This window comes from Boleophthalmus pectinirostris, unplaced genomic scaffold, assembly GCF_026225935.1.
Source record: "Boleophthalmus pectinirostris isolate CB_2022bp ecotype Guang Dong unplaced genomic scaffold, ASM2622593v1 HiC_scaffold_14, whole genome shotgun sequence".
Lineage (NCBI taxonomy): Eukaryota > Metazoa > Chordata > Actinopteri > Gobiiformes > Gobiidae > Boleophthalmus > Boleophthalmus pectinirostris.
The window spans coordinates 37,032,196-37,051,074 of NW_026571047.1; the positions used below are offsets into that span (position 1 = coordinate 37,032,196).

At 41.5% G+C, this 18,879-nt stretch overlaps 1 protein-coding gene across 1 annotated transcript in view; it reads right to left on the bottom strand.

Moving 5' to 3' along the window:
- Positions 1-18,879, bottom strand: part of LOC110168503 (ubiquitin thioesterase Zranb1-like) — a 35,341-nt gene that overhangs the window by 11,124 nt on the left and 5,338 nt on the right. Inside the window, 5 exon segments of the mRNA XM_020933939.2 lie at positions 4,022-4,093; positions 5,039-5,189; positions 10,632-10,772; positions 10,774-10,820; positions 15,960-16,767. Coding sequence (XP_020789598.2) covers positions 4,022-4,093; positions 5,039-5,189; positions 10,632-10,772; positions 10,774-10,820; positions 15,960-16,767 — 1,219 coding nt within the window.

The window sequence follows — 18,879 nt, forward strand, 5'->3', positions numbered from 1 at the left end:
TTAGACCTGGTTTAGACCTGGTTTTGTCCTGGTTTTGTCCTGGTTTAGACCTGGTCTAGTCCTGGTTTAGACCTGGTTTTGTCCTGGTTTAGACCTGGTTTAGACCTGGTTAGTCCTGGTTTAGACCTGGTTTTGTCCTGGTTTTGTCCTGGTTTAGACCTGGTTTAGACCTGGTTTAGACCTGGTTTAGACCTGGTTTAGTCCTGGTTTAGTCCTGGTTTAGTCCTGTGTAACGGAGTTAAAAATGCACATTTTTTTGTTTGTATTTCATGTTTATTTGTAATTTATGTGAATTTTATCGTTTTAACATTTTATTTTGAAAACCCGGAAGTCCGCACTGCTCCCCTGTGTATTTTATTTTGGTAGTTTGGCTTCCCCTCTCAGTGGCTCGTTGGAAACTGCAGAGGGTGAGTTCTGTCCAAGTATGAAAGAATATATTTCACAAAATCAGCACACAAATAAAAATACAAGAACACATTGACAAGACAACTTCTTTTACGTGTAATGAATGTTTTGTGGTGTGCTGATTTTGAGTTTTATATATTTTATTTGTATCGTAAAGAAAAAAAAAAATTATTAGCTTAATATCATAGCCTAGTGCTGATTGCCGCGAAAATGAACATCCGTCTCACGGTGTTGTTTTCATGTTGCAGAGGGGAGCCAGTGCCGACACCGGAGACATATTAATTGGTTATTTATATGTCACAGGTATGATTTATTTTGTTTTATTTTTGTGAATAGTGTGCATTTGTTTCTCTAGATAGCTGCTCCACTAGATTTTAAATGATTTTGTTGTTCATACATTTACATAAATTAGCCAGTCTGTAAGTTTGGCTTCCGCTCTGAGTGGCTTGTTGGAAACTGCAGAGGAGGGGAGTCAGTGCCGACACCGGAGACATATTAATTGGTTATTTATATGTCACAGAGGGAATAAAGCGGACAGACTCCACACTGTGTCCTGTCTCCTTTATACGGCCTGACGAAGGATCAACAACCGTTAGACCTGGTTTAGACCTGGTTTAGACCTGGTTTAGACCTGGTTTAGACCTGGTTTAGACCTGGTTTAGACCTGGTTTAGACCTGGTTTAGACCTGGTTTAGACCTGGTTTAGTCCTGGTTTAGACCTGGTTTAGACCTGGTTTAGACCTGGTTTAGTCCTGGTTTAGTCCTGGTTTAGTCCTGGTTTAGTCCTGGTTTAGACCTGGTTTAGACCTGGTTTAGTCCTGGTTTAGACCTGGTTTAGACCTGGTTTAGACCTGGTTTAGACCTGGTTTAGACCTGGTTTAGACCTGGTTTAGACCTCCTGGTTTAGACCTGGTTTAGACCTGGTTTAGTCCTGGTTTAGTCCTGGTTTAGTCCTGGTTTAGGGTTTAGACCTGGTTTAGACCTGGTTTAGACCTGGTTTAGACCTGGTTTAGACCTGGTTTAGTCCTGGTTTAGACCTGGTTTAGACCTGGTTTAGACCTGGTTTAGACCTGGTTTAGTCCTTGGATTTATTCATTTCAGGTGTTTATATTTAATAATATAATAATAATATAATTCCTTCTGTGAATAGAGATGCTTGTCTCGATGGAGATGTCATTGCTTTGTCTGGAATGTTCCGCAGTGTAGATTTAACCCATTTATCACGAGGGAGACGAGCAGCTCACAGCGCTAGGCTACATTACAGGTCAGATCTGTGGAGAGGCGCCCCTACTCACAGGAGGAACTACTGTATTTTTGAGCGACAGAAACACCCGTAAATGAATAAACGCTAGACGGAAATGTTTTAAGTCACAGCATGGAACATTCCAGGCGACGCAATAACATCTCCATGGAGACAAGTAGGCAGGAGACCCTCCACCAGAAAAGTTACGCAGTGCAGCTTTAAGCACACATATTTAATGAGCCTTTAAAGGGCCAATATTACTCTATTTTCTGATCTTTTTTAATGTAGTTTCCTCATCACAAACAGACCTGGAGTTCTGCCGATTTAGACTGAGCTCTTCTCTCAAACGGAAAAAACACTCTGCTCCACCTTGTGATGTCATAAAGTGGTGATATAGGAAGTGCTTCCATTGTGTTTTCAAACTCCACACACCTTCACTAGAATCATTTGGATCATTTCTGCTCTGGAATTGTCGATTTCTACTGAACTAAAGGTAAAAGAAAATTAAACTAAACTTGAAAACTACCACTTGATGACATCACAAGTTGGAACAGAGCATTTTGAGATAGACAGACTAATAATAAAGTGTTACTCAAACATGTGTGAATGAAACAAAACCAGAAAAAACACAACTCCAGGTCTGTTTTTGAGGAGGAAACAGCATTAAAACACGACTCAAAACTCACAATAATCCATTTTGTGTGAAACATGATCGTAAAAATAAACACATTAAAGTGTTTGTACTTTTATGACCTCACTCTGTTCTGATGTAAAAAGCAGGTTTTCCCTCCCTGTTCAAAATCGGACAGAAATATGCGACGGTGCGGCTCAAAGGGCCCATCCCACTCCAGCTATTTCATTACAAAGCGTTTTACGATTCTCTTGACAAAAGCACAAACACGGCCGAACCTCTCCACCTGCTGCGGCGGCGTCTCCGCGGGAACGACACCAACAGAACGCCCAAAACTCACAGAACTTACAAAACGCCCAAAACTCACAGAACTCACAGAACGCACAGAACTCACAGAACACACAGAACGCACAGAACACACAGAACACAGTACAGAACACACACCCCCGACCCCAGGAAACATGAACGCAAAGCAGATTTTAGGACTGACGGCGCTACGTGTATGTCTATGGAGGAGTGTTCGGCAGTTACCATGGAGACACGACGCGCATATTTGAAAAATAAAAAATAAAAAAAGATATTAAGACTGTCTGAAAACGCAAGAAAAAAAACAAAAACACAAAATGTATTTGGTCTAGTCCTGGTCTAGTCCTGGTCTAGTCCTGGTCTAGTCCTGGTCTAGTCCTGGTCTGTCTGGTCTTCTGTCCTGGTCTAGTCTGGTCTTGTCCTGGTTCTGTCCTGGTTCTGTCCTGGTTCTGTCCTGGTTCTGTCCTGGTTCTGTCCTGGTTTAGCCCCAGTTTAGCCCCAGTTTAGTCCCGTTTTAGTCCTGGTTCTGTTCTGGTTTAGTCCTAGTTTAGTCCTGGTCTAGTCCTGGTCTAGTCCTTGTTTAGTCTCAGTTTAGCCCCAGTTTAGTCCTGTTTTAGTCCTGGTTCTGTTCTGGTTTAGTCCTGGTCTAGCCCTGGTTTAGTCCTAGTTTAGCCCTGGTCTAGTCCCGGTCTAGTCCCAGTTTAGCCCTGGTCTAGTCCTGGTTTAGTCCTGGTCTAGCCTGGTCTAGTCCTAGTTTAGCCCTGGTTTACTTGTAACTGTAATAAATAAATGTTCCCATTCTTTTTCACAGACAAAATTTCAAAACTTTTCCATGACCTGAAGTGAATTTTCCATGACTTTACAGCACCTACATGTGTAGAACTGATCAGACTTTTGGATCTAAATATGAAATGTTTAACTCTTTCCACTCACCTCATGGTTTGGGATTGTAGTTTTTTAACATTCAAAATCCTGTCAGTGCATTTACTGTCGTCTCTTTTAAACAAAAGACGCAGACGTTCAGAAATAATCAGAACAGACTCATGAGAACTTAACAGAACGCCGTAGTTGCGAGAAAGAGACACTAAAATTCCATGACTTTTCCAGGATTTCCATGACCGTGGGAACCCTGAACAAAACTTTAATTAAACAAGAGGGATTTGTTTAGATTAGATCAGCTCAGGTGTTGTAGTTCAGATAAATCAGTTCTTTCTGGTCAGATTGTGTTAAAATAAAGCTCAGATTAAAGTCAAACTTGAGTAACAGAGCTTCAGACAGAGCAGTGCCTCCGGTTATGTGTTAAAATGGACGGACTTGAGGGAAAATCTATTTATTGAAGTAGTTTTAAAACCAATTTGCACCTTACTTTTTTGGTGAAAATGTAGTCGATAAACCTACATTTGTATCTCTCATTTAATGGATAAAGAGTGCGTTACCTTTCTGTACGTCTCGGTCCAAAACTTCGTCGAAAAGTTTTTCCTGAACGGCAGGAGGCAGGTCCTCGATTTCTGTGAGGGAAAAATAAAAACACGTTAAAATCATTTCAAGAGGATTACCAACAACAAACAACGAGAGATTTATATTTTAACCCTTCTTAACCGTTTTACTCACAGAGGTTTGGCTCTAGACTCAAGATGAACAAGGACCATTAGAAATAACTGAATCTCTATCTTGATTTTTTTTTTTTATTGCTACTTATTTAGAAGTTTATTACCATTTTTATATATTTTTACTCTTTGTTATTGTAATATATTGTGACGTGTGAGAAACTGTGTCCAAAGTTATTTCCCTTGTGGCTCAAGTTTGTCTAAGTCTAAAGCTGCGTTCAAAAGCATCAAAAAAACTCCTCTCCTCCTCCTCCTCTCTTCTCTCCTCTTTCTCCTCTCTCCTCTCTCTCCTCGCTCTCTCTCTCTTCTCTCTCCTCTCCTCCTCTCCTCTCCTCCTCTTCTCTGCTCCTCCTCCTCTCTTCTCTTCCTCTCTTTCTCTTCTCTCCTCTTCCTCCTCTCTCTCTCTCTCTCTTCTCTCGCCTCTGTCTCTTCTCTCCTCCTCTTCTCCTTCTCCTCTTCTCTCCCTCCCTCCTCTCCTCCTCTCTCCTCTCTCTTCCTCCTCCTCTCTCTCTCCTCTCCTCCTCTTCTCTCTCTCCTCCTCTCCTCCCTCCTCCTCTTCTCCTCTCCTCCTCCTCTCCTTCTCCTCCTCCTCCTGCTCTCCTCTCTTCTTCTCTCTTCTCTCTCCTCCTCTTCTTCCTCCTCCTCCTCTTCTCTCCTCTTCCTCTCTCTCTCCTCCTCCTCCTCCTTCTCTCCTCCTCTCTCCTCCTCTCTCCTCCTCCTCCTCTCCTCCTCCTCCTCTCCTCCTCCTCCTCCTCTTCTCTCCTCCTCCTCCTCCTCTTCTCTCCTCTCCTCTCTCCTCCTCTCTCCTCCTCTCCTCCTCCTCTTCTCTCTCTCTCTCCGTCTCACCTGCGGGCAGAGTGAAAGTGTGCAGTTCGGACAGACAGGAGCAGGCCGGCTCTTTCCTCTGGTACAAGGACGATGAGATTTCTCTGCGGATCTGATCCGTGAGCTCCGGACAAACTAACGACGGGATGAACTTCGCCCTCTGCTGACTCACCTGCGACACGCAAACAAAAACACAAAAACAGCTGAAAAAACACGTTGATGAAAGACGCTCTACCTGATTTTCACCGACTTTAAAACAGAACAAGTTCATTTAAAACAGTTTGCAGTCGTCCAAAGTTCTTCCTCACTTTACCTTCTACATTCTAAATATCATAAACATTCACCTCGATGAGTTTATAAGAACTTTTCACAACTTTTAGAGACCAGAGTGACCTTTTTTTCAGCTTTACTTCCTGGTTCGCAGATGATAAAAATATTACATAATTAGTTAGACTAGGGGTGTCAAATTATTGCGTTAATTGCGATGAATTAATTACATATTTAGCGCGTTATGTTTTTTAATCGCGTTAATCTTATTTTTAATCTCTAACTTTACTGTTTCTGTACGCGAGTCGCCTTATTATAAAATCTGCACAGTCCCGCACTGTGCAGTCCTGCTCCGCTCGCTCCCGCAAAGAATTGTAGCCCAATTTTCAATCCCGTTTCTCGCCGCATCTGCGATAAACCTGCACACGTCTGATCTGTGAAAACATCGCGACACGAACAGAACAGACTCACCATCAGCAGAACATCCCTCTGTCACAGAAAGAACACTCATATTCCACTGAGTCGTGTCCTTTTAGTAGAAGATGAACCGCATCAGTGACACAAGAGCGTTTTGTTTTGTTTTTTTTCTTTTCTTCGCTTAGTTTATGCAAATGAGTCATGTGGTTTTAAGTTTTGTTTCTGTGAGACTTGAGAAAATCTGCATTAAACACATTATAAAGTCAAACGGGCTGATGTGGCTCTAGAGTCATGATGTTTATATGTTGTAAAGTTGAATTTATTTATGCAGATTAATCATAGTAATAATAATGATACTTCTATAAAAATGTTAATGTTCATTATGTAATAATGAATTCAAATGAAAATTACCTCAAGTTGAAGCTTTTCTCAGCAATTTTTAGGTGAGATTAAAAAAAGAGATTACTTAGATTAATTAATTATGATCTGAAATTAATTAATCTCTAAATTTTTTTAATCACTTGACAGCACTAAATTAGACGCAGACACACACAGCAGATTTATTTCAAGAGACTCAAGAGCCGCTTTCATATTTTATCCATACTGAAGATCACTTTTTTTGGAATAACACACAGCCTATTTCAGTATAATTATTTGACCATAAGTAGGGCTGGAATCATTAAGAAATCACCGATACAGTACATATCTCGATATAGTGAGCTTTCAATTCGATACGATATATTTCAAATCGATTCGATACGGTTCAATAAAATGGCTAAATCATGACCGTGAACAGAATTTTTTAAAGCTCCCAACCTGAAATTTAGATGAATCTGTGCCAATAAATTTCACATTGGGAGCTTTAAAACAGTGTGTGGATTTTTAATTACTCCTGTTCATCTGATTTTTTTCGGTCCTGCACCTGCACTTGGCTGATGTGTGCACAGTTTTTTCTTCTTTTAAATCACAGGTGTCAAACATAAGGCCCAAGGGCCGGATCCGGCCCTCCAAGACCTTTAATCTGGCCCTCGGCTGATTTTCTACTAAAATATTTTAATCATATTTTTCTATTAAAATATTGGTAATTTTCTGTTCCACTCAGCATAGCAGCGTCTCCAGCGTCTCTGTACGTGGCCCCTCCCACCAGAGCAGCACAAATGAAGACTTGTCTCTTTCCAAACGCTCATAAAGGACGATCGTTTTGACTGTTGACCGTGATGACCTCATCAGAAAAATGTCAAAAATGAGAAAAGTGGAGCCGAGTGCAGGATTTTACAACAAAAATGTACTTACTCCTATTTGCATACAAGTTAAGGTTAAAACACTGTATTGAAATCGCTTTTTTTTTTTTTCCATAATATTATAATATTTTGTAAAAGAAAGAGTTCATCAATTAAAAAAGATTTCTGTAATAGATTTGTGTTTCTCTGCACAAATATTTGAACTTATTTTTATTTTTGGGGTTTATATGACATGAGTTTTCTGATCCGGACACTTTAGGATCAAAGTCGGTTGGATACGACCCCGAAACCAAAATGAGTTTGACACCCCTGTTTTAAATCATGACTGTGACACTAAAAGTCTTTGCACAAGAAGTGGTTCAACAAAGTTCATATGAAACACAAACATTTTCTGACCAGGATCCATAGAAATAAAGAAGTTTAAGAGCTGCTGTTTGACTATGAAAGCACGTTTAAATATCTCTTGTTGATCGCGTGTATCGTTATTATCCTTTTTTATTTACTTTATGTCTGTGTTGTAAACTGAATTCTTTTGCCGTGTTTTAAAATACGGCGTTCGTCACTTTATTTCCAGTGTGGTTTATGAGAGCTGCTCTGTGTTCAAGTGGAGAACAGAGTTTAATCCTCAGGGCGTCGCGTGCAGCTCTGAGTCCATCTGAATAATCTGCTCTGATCCTCTGCTTCCTGACGCACACGGAACACACACACACACGGAACACACACACACACACACACAACACACACACACACACACGGAACGCACACACACACACACACACACACACGGAACACACACACACACACACACACACACGGAACACACACACACAGAACACACACACACACACAGGAACACACACACACACACACACGGAACACACACACACACACGGAACACACACACACACACACACACGGAACACACAACACACACACACGGAACACACACACGGAACACACACACACGGAACACACACACACACACACGGAACACACACACACACACACACACGGAACACACACACGGAACACACACACGGAACACACACACGGAACACACACACACACACACACACAGAACACACACACACACGGAACGCACACACAGAACACACACACGGAACACGCACACAGAACACACACATGGAACACACACACGCACACACGGAACACACACACAGAACACGAAACACACACACGGAACACACACACACACACACGGAACACACACACACACACACGGAACACACACACACACACACGGAACACACACACACACGGAACACACACACACACGGAACACACACACACACACACACACGGAACACACACACACACACACACACACGGAACGCACACACACGGACACACACACACGGAACACACACACACGGAACGCACACACGGAACACACACACACACACGGAACGCACACACGGAACGTACACACACACGGAACACACACACACACGGAACGCACACACGGAACGCACACACGGAACGCACACACGGAACACACACGAAACACACACGAAACACACACGAAACACACACGGAACACACACGGAACGCACACACGGAACGCACACACGGAACGCACACACGGAACGCACACACGGAACACACACGGAACACACACGAACACACACACGGAACACACACACACGGAACGCACACACGGAACGCACACAAACACACACGAAACACACACGGAACACACACACGGAACACACACACACAAAACACACACACAGGAAACACACACGAAACACACACGAAACACACACACAGAACACAGACGAAACACACACACGGAACACACACACGGAACACACACACGGAACACACACACGGAACACACACACGAAACACACACACGAAAGACACACACGAAACACACACACGAAACACACACACGAAACACACACGAAACACACACACGAAACTCTGTGATACCAAATATATGGAACCTTTAAACAACTTGGATCCGTGCGTTAGTGCGGTAAAACTACAGAACGCACGGCTCCTCGTAGTTTAATTCGCTCGCGCCACGGCTACAAACTAAAACGTGTCGCCCGTGAACGTGAAAAGCCCGTTCCCCGACTGTAAACGTCTCAAATATTCCTTATTTCAGTGTGTTTTAAATGAAGCTTGTCCCTACGTTCTACTCGGATCAGTTGAGGACGGCCGTGTCCGAACGTCCACACTGGTCCCTACGTAGTGCACTGTTTAGGAGTCGCGCAGTTTTCCGGAGTGTCCGAATGTCCAGTTGGTGAAAAACTGGTGGTCGTGCGCGCAAAATTTCCCACAATGCACCTTGAAAAGTACTGAATGAAGCTGGTTTATGACTCTGTAGATCCTGATAATGGGGTCCGGTCAAGCGGTAACGGAGGGAATTAGTTATTTCAGTGTTTTAACTCTTTCCCCCCTGGACGCCTACTAGGAACAACCCATACATATGTTACTAGGGCTACACCCATAGAGCATAATTGCATAAAAGAAAACAGACTTCCACGTGATTATAAATGATTTTTACACTCATGTTAATTGTAACACAGACATATTTGTATCTCTGGAAACCTTAGACTCTGAACATTCATTTATGGATGTTTAAATGTGATTCAACTCATTTATAGGTGTATAACACTCACTGAACATGAGAGTTTACCTGGTCAGGTGCAAAACTCGAAAACAAAAAACTACATTCAGCATTTGATATATACATGTTCTGAGTACTATATTCATAAAAAAATAAAAAATATACTTTGTCAAAGTATTTAAACAGATTTCATATCACCAGATACAGTATAGCCAAGTGTACACCTGTTTTTACCTGTTGTACACCTGTGTGCACCCAATTAATTTTTTTCCATTTAACTTATTCAACTCATTTAGCTTATTCAACTTATTTAGCTTATTATAATATAATAATATAATAATAAAACTCTTCCCCATCAGTGTGTGTCCAGTATTTGTCATCTTGGCTATTTTCTCGAGTGCAGAGCTCCACATAAGCGTTTTTTCTGTAGCGATTCTGTTATACATCGATCTTGGAACTGAATATTTTAAAGGACCGCCTTCGCAATCCAGATCAGGGCAATTTTGGTTCATAATCGAGTACTCAGATAGTTTGTTGGGATATCGCAGGACTCCACACAGACACATCAGCGACATTCTCACCTTCTCCCCGAAAGTCCGTCGCTATCGCTGTTTTCCACTTTATAATCAACTTCAACATCATCACTTTGAAATCTATAAAAGTCACTTTCTCTAAACTCATCCATAAAATACGTCCGCTCCTCATTATTTCTAAAACTGTGCGCCGCAGCGCCGCGATCTTTCCATTGCACGTGTTTCGTGTTGTGTTTTTTCCGGAACCTACCATCGTCACTATTCGATTAACTTCGGAAAAAACGGCGAAAACATATCCTTGAATCCTATTTGTCAGTCTAGTGTGGGTTGTAGTGGCCCCCACCGATCACAGTCTCTGTTTAAATGTGAAAAACTAAAACTTTCTAAAGGTCGTCAAATCTCGTCTTTAGTGATACGGTGGAGGTGTCAAAAGTCGTCATTAAGGGTTCAGGGGGGGTCGTCAAATGTCGTCTTCATGGGGGAAAGAGTTAAAGAGAAACCCTTTATTATCGTTTGTCTGTCTACATCTCCAAAGCTCCACCTCGTTCCTCTGTTACCTCGGAGAGCAGGAGGGAGAGCATGTCCTGTCTCTGGAAGCGAATGGCCAAATGCACCAGGGTGAATCCCACGTCGAACGCCGACGATCGACTCAGCAGCTGCACCTCGTCTGCCGAGAGCTGACGGGAAATGTCCCCCCCCCGAAGCTTTAAACGCCTCCACGGCCGCCAGGTCCCCGTCCACTACACCTGAGGAGGACAAAGAAGATAAACACGCACGAACAACGATCGAAAACTGAGAGAAACTAAGAAACGTTCCCTTGTGAAGCTTTAAACACCTCCACAGCAGCCAGGTCTTCGTCCACTAAACCTTCAGGAAGTTACAGAGAGACATGAACGACGTCTGAAAATTGAACGCGAGGTCAGAGTGAGGACGCATGTTTGTCTATGTTTAAAAAGGTCCATTATTACGCAAACTAGACTCTTGTGAGTTTTAAATCATGTTCTAATGACAATTGGTCACTAAATACCTGGGTATTTTTTATTACCTTTGTTTTGAAATCACTGGTGTTTTCTTCTTCATGATCTATTGAAAATATTTTTGAAGTGTACTATGCAATTTAAAGGTTGTATGGAGGATTATTATTTTTTGTTTAAAATTGTTATTGAAAGTTTAAAATACCATTACAGAGACGCAGCGGCCTTTTAATTATGATGACCAAAAAAAAAGAAAGAATGAAAATCTATCAGTTGTGGACGTAGTGAGGCCAGATAAACATCAGCCAATAGAAAACGAGGCTCCCTCTTTTTCTATTGGCTGTTAGGTTGTCAGTCAAACTCCCTACATTTTTAGTGTAACTGAGTCGTCGGCGCTCGGGGATTATGTGGTTTATGCAGCGGTTCTTTGAGGCTTTTTCAAACTGTCGCTTCCTCGCAATTCGCACAAAGTTTGTCGCGACGGCGGACGAGAATCCACGACCAGTTCGCCGCAAAAGAAAGTCCGAAGGGTCTAAAAACTGACGCGTCGGTCGCTAAAATATTTCTAGGCAGGTCACTTCAACAGTAATTCTGAACATGCACTGGATGTAAACAAATGTGATTTCTAGAGTAAAGAGGCGGGAGGAGGAGATGTTTCTACTGAGGAAGGTGGTGTCACACATGCAAAACATTTGAAAAAGGACGGTCGCTGTATTTCGCTTCCCTTAAAAAATCCTCTATACAACCTTTAAGGGATTATGTATTGTTGACTATGCTCCAACCTACACAGAACAGTGTGATTTATCTGTTGTGTTATGAATGGTGTGTTGTCAATATACTTGGATTCAACACGCAAATGTTTTGAAAAATGTTTTGTTTTTAACTATCACACGTGTTTTGGGTTCGTAACCCTTTATAAATGGTCACACCTGCTGTTCATTCAATCAGCCCTGATGAAGACCAAGTAGTCGAAACGCGTTGGCGTGACTTTTAAATAAATTCACCGCAAATCAGAGCCTCTGCCATCATTTTTCTATTTTACAAGAATCTAGCCCTGTGGTTTGATGAGCACCTGTATGGTTTTTTGTTTTTTGATCCAATTTTGTTATTTCATGTTCTAATGTTGTTTCCTCGTTAAAAACAGACCTGGACTTGTGTTTTGTTTCATTCACAAGTTTGAGTAACTCTTTATTGTTAGTCTGTCTACATCTCCAAAGCTCCAAATAGTAGTTTTCAGGCTAAAATGAAATGATCCAATTGATTCTAGTGAAGGTGTCTCTGACCCTCTCTTCCCCTCCCTCGTTCTCTCTCCAGTCTCTCTTGAGTGGTTCTTTTATCCTCTGAGAGCTCACAGACGCTGCACTGTCAGACCCTCTACTCTCCTTTTGCTCTACTCTCCTCTTTCTCTCTCCCGTTCTCTCTTTCTCTCCCCCTCTTCTCTTCTCTCCCCTTTGTCCTCTCCTTCTCTCTCCTCTCCGCTCTCTACTTGTCTTTCCCTCTCTTCTCCTCTCTCCCCCTTTCCCTTCTCCTCTCTCCCTCCTTCCTCTCTCTCTCTCTCTTCTCTCTCTCCTTCCTCTCTCTCTCTCTCTCTCTCCTCTCTCCCTCCTTCCTCTCTCCTTCTCTCTCCTCTCTCCCTCTCTCTCTCTCTCTCTCTCTCTTCTCTCTCTCTCTTCTCTTCTCCTCTCTCCCTCCTTCCTCTCCTCTCTTCTCCTCTCTTCCTCATTCCTTCTCTCTCTCTCCTTCTCTTCTCTCTCCCTCCTTCTCTCCCTCCTTCCTCTCCTTCTCTTCTCCTCTCTCCCTCATTCCTATCTCCTTCTCTCTTCTCTCTCCCTCCTTCCTCTCTCCTTCCCTTCTCTTTCCTGCTCTCTTTCCTCTCCTTCTCTCCTCCTTTTCTCCCTCTTCTCTCTTGTCACTCCTCTCCTCTCTCCTTCTTTCCCTTTCTCCTCCTCTCTTCTCCCTCTTTCCTTCTCTCCTTCTCTTTCCCTTTCTCTCCTTCCCTCCATTCTCTTTCCCCTCTCCTTTTTCCTTCTCTTTCTCTCCTTCTCTTTCTCTCCTTCTCTTTCTCTCCTTCTCTTTCTCTTTCCTTCTCTTTCTCTCCTTCTCTTTCTCTCTCTTTCTCTCTTTCTCTTCTCTCCTCTTTCTCTCCTTCTCTCTCTTCCTCTCTTCTTCTCTCTTCTCTTCTCTCCTTCTCTCTCTCCTTCTCTCTCTCCTTCTCTCCTTCTCTCTCTTTCTCTCTCTTTCTCTCTCTCTCCTTCTCTTTCTTCCTTCTCTTCTCTCCTTCTCTTCTCTCTTCTCTCTCTTCTCTCTCTTTCTCTCTCTCTCTCTCTTCTCTCCTCTCCTCTCTCTCTCTTTCTCTCCTTCTCTCTCTTTCTCTCCTTCTCTCTCTCCTTCTCTTTCTCTCCTGTGGCTGAGGCTCAAACGTGACAAACTCTGGATCTTAAGTGAGAGACAAAAATAACCAAACTTCAACCTCGAGGCACAAAAACAGAAACAGAAACCACGTGAACTTTGACCTTTAACCCCGTTTAAAAGTCAATATTTCCCCGGGTCACGGGGAACAGGTCGTGTCACGTTTGGACAGAACGACTTAAACAACATAAACAATGTAAACAACTTAAAACAGGGGAAAATAAATAATACTGGACATTATCACAAAAATAAATAAATAAATATAAAAAATATATAAATAAATAAATAATAATAAAAAATAAAATAAAGTAAAAATAAAATAAAGTTAAAAATAAAATAAAGTAAAAAAAATAAAATAAAGTAAAAAAATAAAACAAAATAAAGTTAAAAAATAAAATAAAATAAAGTTAAAAATAAAATAAAGTTAAAAACTAAATAAAATAAAGTTAAAAATAAAGTTAAAATAAAGTTTAAAAAAAAAAAAATTTAAATTAAAATTTAAAAAAATAAAATAAAATTAAAATAAAATAATCTTCTGGGTCTAAAAACATTGACATAATTTAAAGATGCTGGTGCGGGGTCTGCCACTTGCGTTGCCTGAAATGTTCCGCAGTATCTATGGCATTAAACTTAAATCTTCCCCATGGAGACGATGAGGTGACGACATCGGGCCAATTTACTGGTCAGATCTGTGGAGAGGCGAACCAACTAACATAGGCTATGCTGTATGTTTAATAAGGTGTTTTTGACAAATAAAAACATCTGCAAATGAATAAATCCAACACGTATGTCAAGTTTAATGCCATACTCTGGAACATTTCTGTGAACCGTAAGGCATTAAGTGTACTGGAACAAGTCGCCAGGCCGAGTTACAAGTCAGATCCGTGGAGAGGCGAGCCCGTCCACAGTAAGAATGTATAAAGATTTAAAGTCGGGTTGTTCTGCGACCTTTACTGGAACTTTACGGCAAAAGCTTCGATACTGCACAGTTTTCGGGTATCGGTATCGGCGAGTACTCAGGCCACATCACCGATCCGATACCAGTCTGTATTTTCCACAGTGAGGACGCGCAGATGCGAACGCCAACGCACAAAACAGGTTAAACAGTCTTAAAACACGCTCATAATGACAGAAAAGACATTCGGGTTTCCTCTTGAGCTTTTTATCCGTGTTTTCTGAGACTGAGCGTGTTTTTACAGGCCTCGATGTTTTTATCCACGCACTGCCGTAAAAAGTCACAAATTAGAAAAGTATAAGTGCTTAAATCAGCACGACTCATGACTCAAGATCATTACGTGTTTGACTCACTTAGTTCTCAAAATCTCAGTTGTTCTTCTGAATCTGTGTGTGTCATTTGTTCATTCGTTTTTCAAAATAAAACTTCCTGTTTCTGTGACTGACCTAAACTGAGATGCCGGACTGAACCAGGACTGAACCAGGACTAAAACAGGACTGAAAACAGGACTAAACCAGGACTAAACCAGGACTAAACCAGTCTCAAACCAGTCTCAAACCAGTCTCAAACCAGTCTCAGTAGTGGTCTGGTCCCGGTATCAGTCCCAGTCTCGGTCCCAGACCTGGTTCAGTCCGACATCACGGTTTAAGTCACATAAATGGAAAATGGTCGTTATCCGTTTTTTTCATTTTTCATTTAAACACAAAATGAAAAACTGAAAAAACCGAATCATCATCTGTTTTTTCATTTTGGTTTTGGAGACAAATAATGAAGAAAATAATAGTTTTTTTTTGTTTTCTTATTTTTGGTTTTATCTTGAAAAACGACTGAATGAATGATACACAGATTCTTCTAGATTTTCTTTTGAGGTTTTCGCCTTTTAGTAGATTTATTTATTGCTCTTGTACTGTAACAAAACTGAGTAGCCTTAGTTTACTTCTTCCCACGGTGTGGTATCGGTATCGGATTGGATCCCAAAAAAAATCTGGTATCACAACAACACAAATTTAAATGTATTTTTGTAGTTATAGAAAGACCTTGAAAACAGTATGTGCCAAACACTAATGTTGAATGTCATTTGTCAGAGAAAACCTGGCCTATTACGTGTTTTTTAAATTGTTTTTATGTATTATTTATTTATTTATGCATTTTTATTTACTTATATTTATTTATTATTTTTCATTTATTTATTATTTGTCATTTATTATTTTTATATTGATTAAAAAAAATTTAAAAAATCAACACAAAAAGTATGTATTTATATATTATTGTTGTTGTTAATTTATTTATTTATATTTTTATTTAGTTATTTATTTTTAAATTTATTATTATTATTTTTTTATTAATTAATGTACTTATTTATTGTATTACGATTATTATTTTATTTTATTTTTATTATTATAATTTTTTTTAGCTCCAAATGGGGAACTCTTGACGTGTTTTGGTTAATGTTTATTTAGTTCAAAGTTACTCTCAGTTTTTTTCTATTATTAACTCAAAACTCCCTCGTGGTCGAGTTTTAGTCTCATGATCTCAGAGTCGCTCACCAGCGCAGGCGTTCAGAAACAGCCAGTCCCGCTTCTTCATCCTGTTTCGGATTTGCTTCAGCCTCTTCTGGTCCACCTCCTGCTCCTCGTTGGCGCTCATCGCTCCGGCCGCCAGCTCGATCCTCCCGTCCGACCTGCCCAGCGGCGGCGACCTCCTCTGCGCCGCCACGCCGCTCCCGCTGCCGCCTCCTCCTCCTCCTGCTCTCCTCCGCTGGCTCCTCTCGTCTTCGTTTATGATCTGGTCGTCGATGCTCGCTCGTTCTATCGTCGCCTCTTGCTGTTTGGGACCGTCGCAGACCACGCATTTCGCCGACTTCGCCCAGTTTTGGTACATACACGCCGCACAAGTCCACTGCGTGTTTAATCTGTTTCTATCGTTGTATTCTTCGATCGGCGAGTGCGAACCGGAACGTACTCCAGTAGAAATCGTGGGGAATTCCGTCGGGCTCGTGGCTTTGGGGAGCTGACACAAACACTGCGTGCACCGAATCGCTCTGGGCCAGTTTAAGTACGTGCACATCTGGCAGGACCATTTGCCCGTGTTTTCGTTGGCGCTACTCGCGGGCACTCGGGGTCGGGCGCTGGAGTCGGGGCAGATGAGGAGGCTGCCGCTGCCCGTCGTGGTCTCGGTCCGGGGCGGGTCCGGGTCCGGTCCGGCGGTAAAGGCGTCCTCCTGGATGATGGGCGTCGGGCGCGGCGCTCGACACATGGTGCATTTGATGGCGGACGGCCAGTTTTCGTACGTGCAGTACTCGCACGACCACTTCAGCCGCTGGTCGGACATCACGGAGGAAGACTTCGGCTCAGTCTGGAAAAGAGAATGGAAAAAACGATTATTATAGAGACACTTTGAGGTGATTAGAGCGGAGTATCATTAAGAAGCTGCCGATGCGATGCATAGGAAATTATTCTATACATATCTCAATACTAGGGGTGTAACGGTACATGTTTTCGTGCTGAATAGTGTCAGTACAAGACGTTCAGGTCGGTGCAGGGCTGTGCACAAGTGAGTTTGAACAATTTGTGTGTATTTACATTCCTCCAATACATGAGCAGCTACATGGAGGCTCGACTCTTTAATATTCCCGAAGGAACTCGTCCGTGATTGGGGCAGTGTTTCCCACTAGGGACGGGCATTCGGTGATATTTACTTAATCGATCATCAGAAGAATTAACGATCGATTATCGATTAATTATTAACGTTTTCATATTAAAATTATCATCATTATTATTACTATCTGCACTAATCTGCATAAATAAATTCAACTTTACGACATATAAACCGTAACGACTCTAGAGCCACATCAGCCCGTTTGACATTATAATGTGTTTAATTCAGTTTTGTTCAAATCTCACAGAAACAAAACTTAAAACCGCATCGCTAATTTGCATAAACTAAGCGAAGATAAAACTCCAGCTCTTGTGTCGCTGATGTGGTTCAATTTCTGTCAGATTAAAAGACATGACTCAGGTGAATACAGGTCAGTGTGACCAGATTTGTGTTTGTCAAAACCAGGACAGCGTACGGGGGGAGGGGGGCGGGGCCTCGTCATCCACATTGCGCGACTTTCACCTGGTAAAACTTTTTCCCACTGGACACAGAAACATATGTGCTGCTTTATCCACTGTGCACATGGACTCACACTTGTCCCGAACGGAAAGCGTGGAATTTCTTGTACAGTCATCGTTGCACATCATTCACATTTGTGCTTCGGTTCGTTACAGACTGACCCACTGTTTGTGTCTCGCTCCTTCTGATGCAGAGACACATGTACACACCTGTTTGGTCACGATACACACAGCAACATACATTTGGTTTGTCGATTAAAATGAACGTAATCGATGAAATTCTTAATGATCAATTATCGATTAATCGACTAATCATGCCCATCCCTATTTCCCACAGCGCTTTATAGTTAGAGTGGCCACTTTGACTACATCCCTCTTGACCACGTGAATCCTCACAAAACTACGGTCGTCGCGCCGTGGCCCTCGCTCTTGCCTTTCACTAGCACAGAATTTCCACCCTCGCCTCCATTAACAAACCTGCAGCACATCTGCACTTACACTTAACACAACAACAATGTGAACAATGTGGACAAGTTTGTTTTTCTGGCCAAAAATCTGAAGACTGAGTAAAACTTGATGCTGGAACTGTTAGTGCTGCACTTCACTTTTGGAAAAGTTTTGTTTACTGTTTACAAGGAATTTATTTTTTTATTTTTCAAACATTCGTTGCTTATTTGAGAATATTTTATGTAACTTATTAGTATTACCAAGCAGCACTTATTTATTTTATTTTCCGTGTGTATAATGTTAAAACAAACTGTTGGTTTAATAAAAACACAAATAAACAACAAGCAAATGGTTTTACATTTTGTTCCAAAACAACCGAAAATAAATCGGACCGTGACCTCAAAACCAAAGTATGAACCGAACTCAGATTTTTGTACCATTACACCACGAGTGCCTAAAGTTAGAATCACTCCCCCAGAGAATGTTGACGACGTCGGCCGCAAATTATCAGCTGCAAATTATCAGCTGCACTTGTGTCGTCACAATATTAACATTTCAAACCTGATTTTGGAACAGACAAAAACCGATTCTGGTGCCATGAAAACAAAAATACTGTGATTTTCAAACGATGATCTAGTTTCGATTCATAGCTGTTTTTTGATACTTTTGACAACCCTATTATATATTTGTAGTATTTAGTATTTTAACATTTTAAAAGGTGTAACAAGTAGCTCTGTCACCTACTTTTTTTTTTTAATATATATATAGTTAATCATTGCTCAAAAATTCCTCTGCAAACATGTTCTGAAACACGTGGGATTCTCGTTGTTTAGCGGTTCAGATTTCAGTCACGTTTTTGTGCATCGTGAACATTTCTAGATTAAAAAAACAAAACAAAAAACTG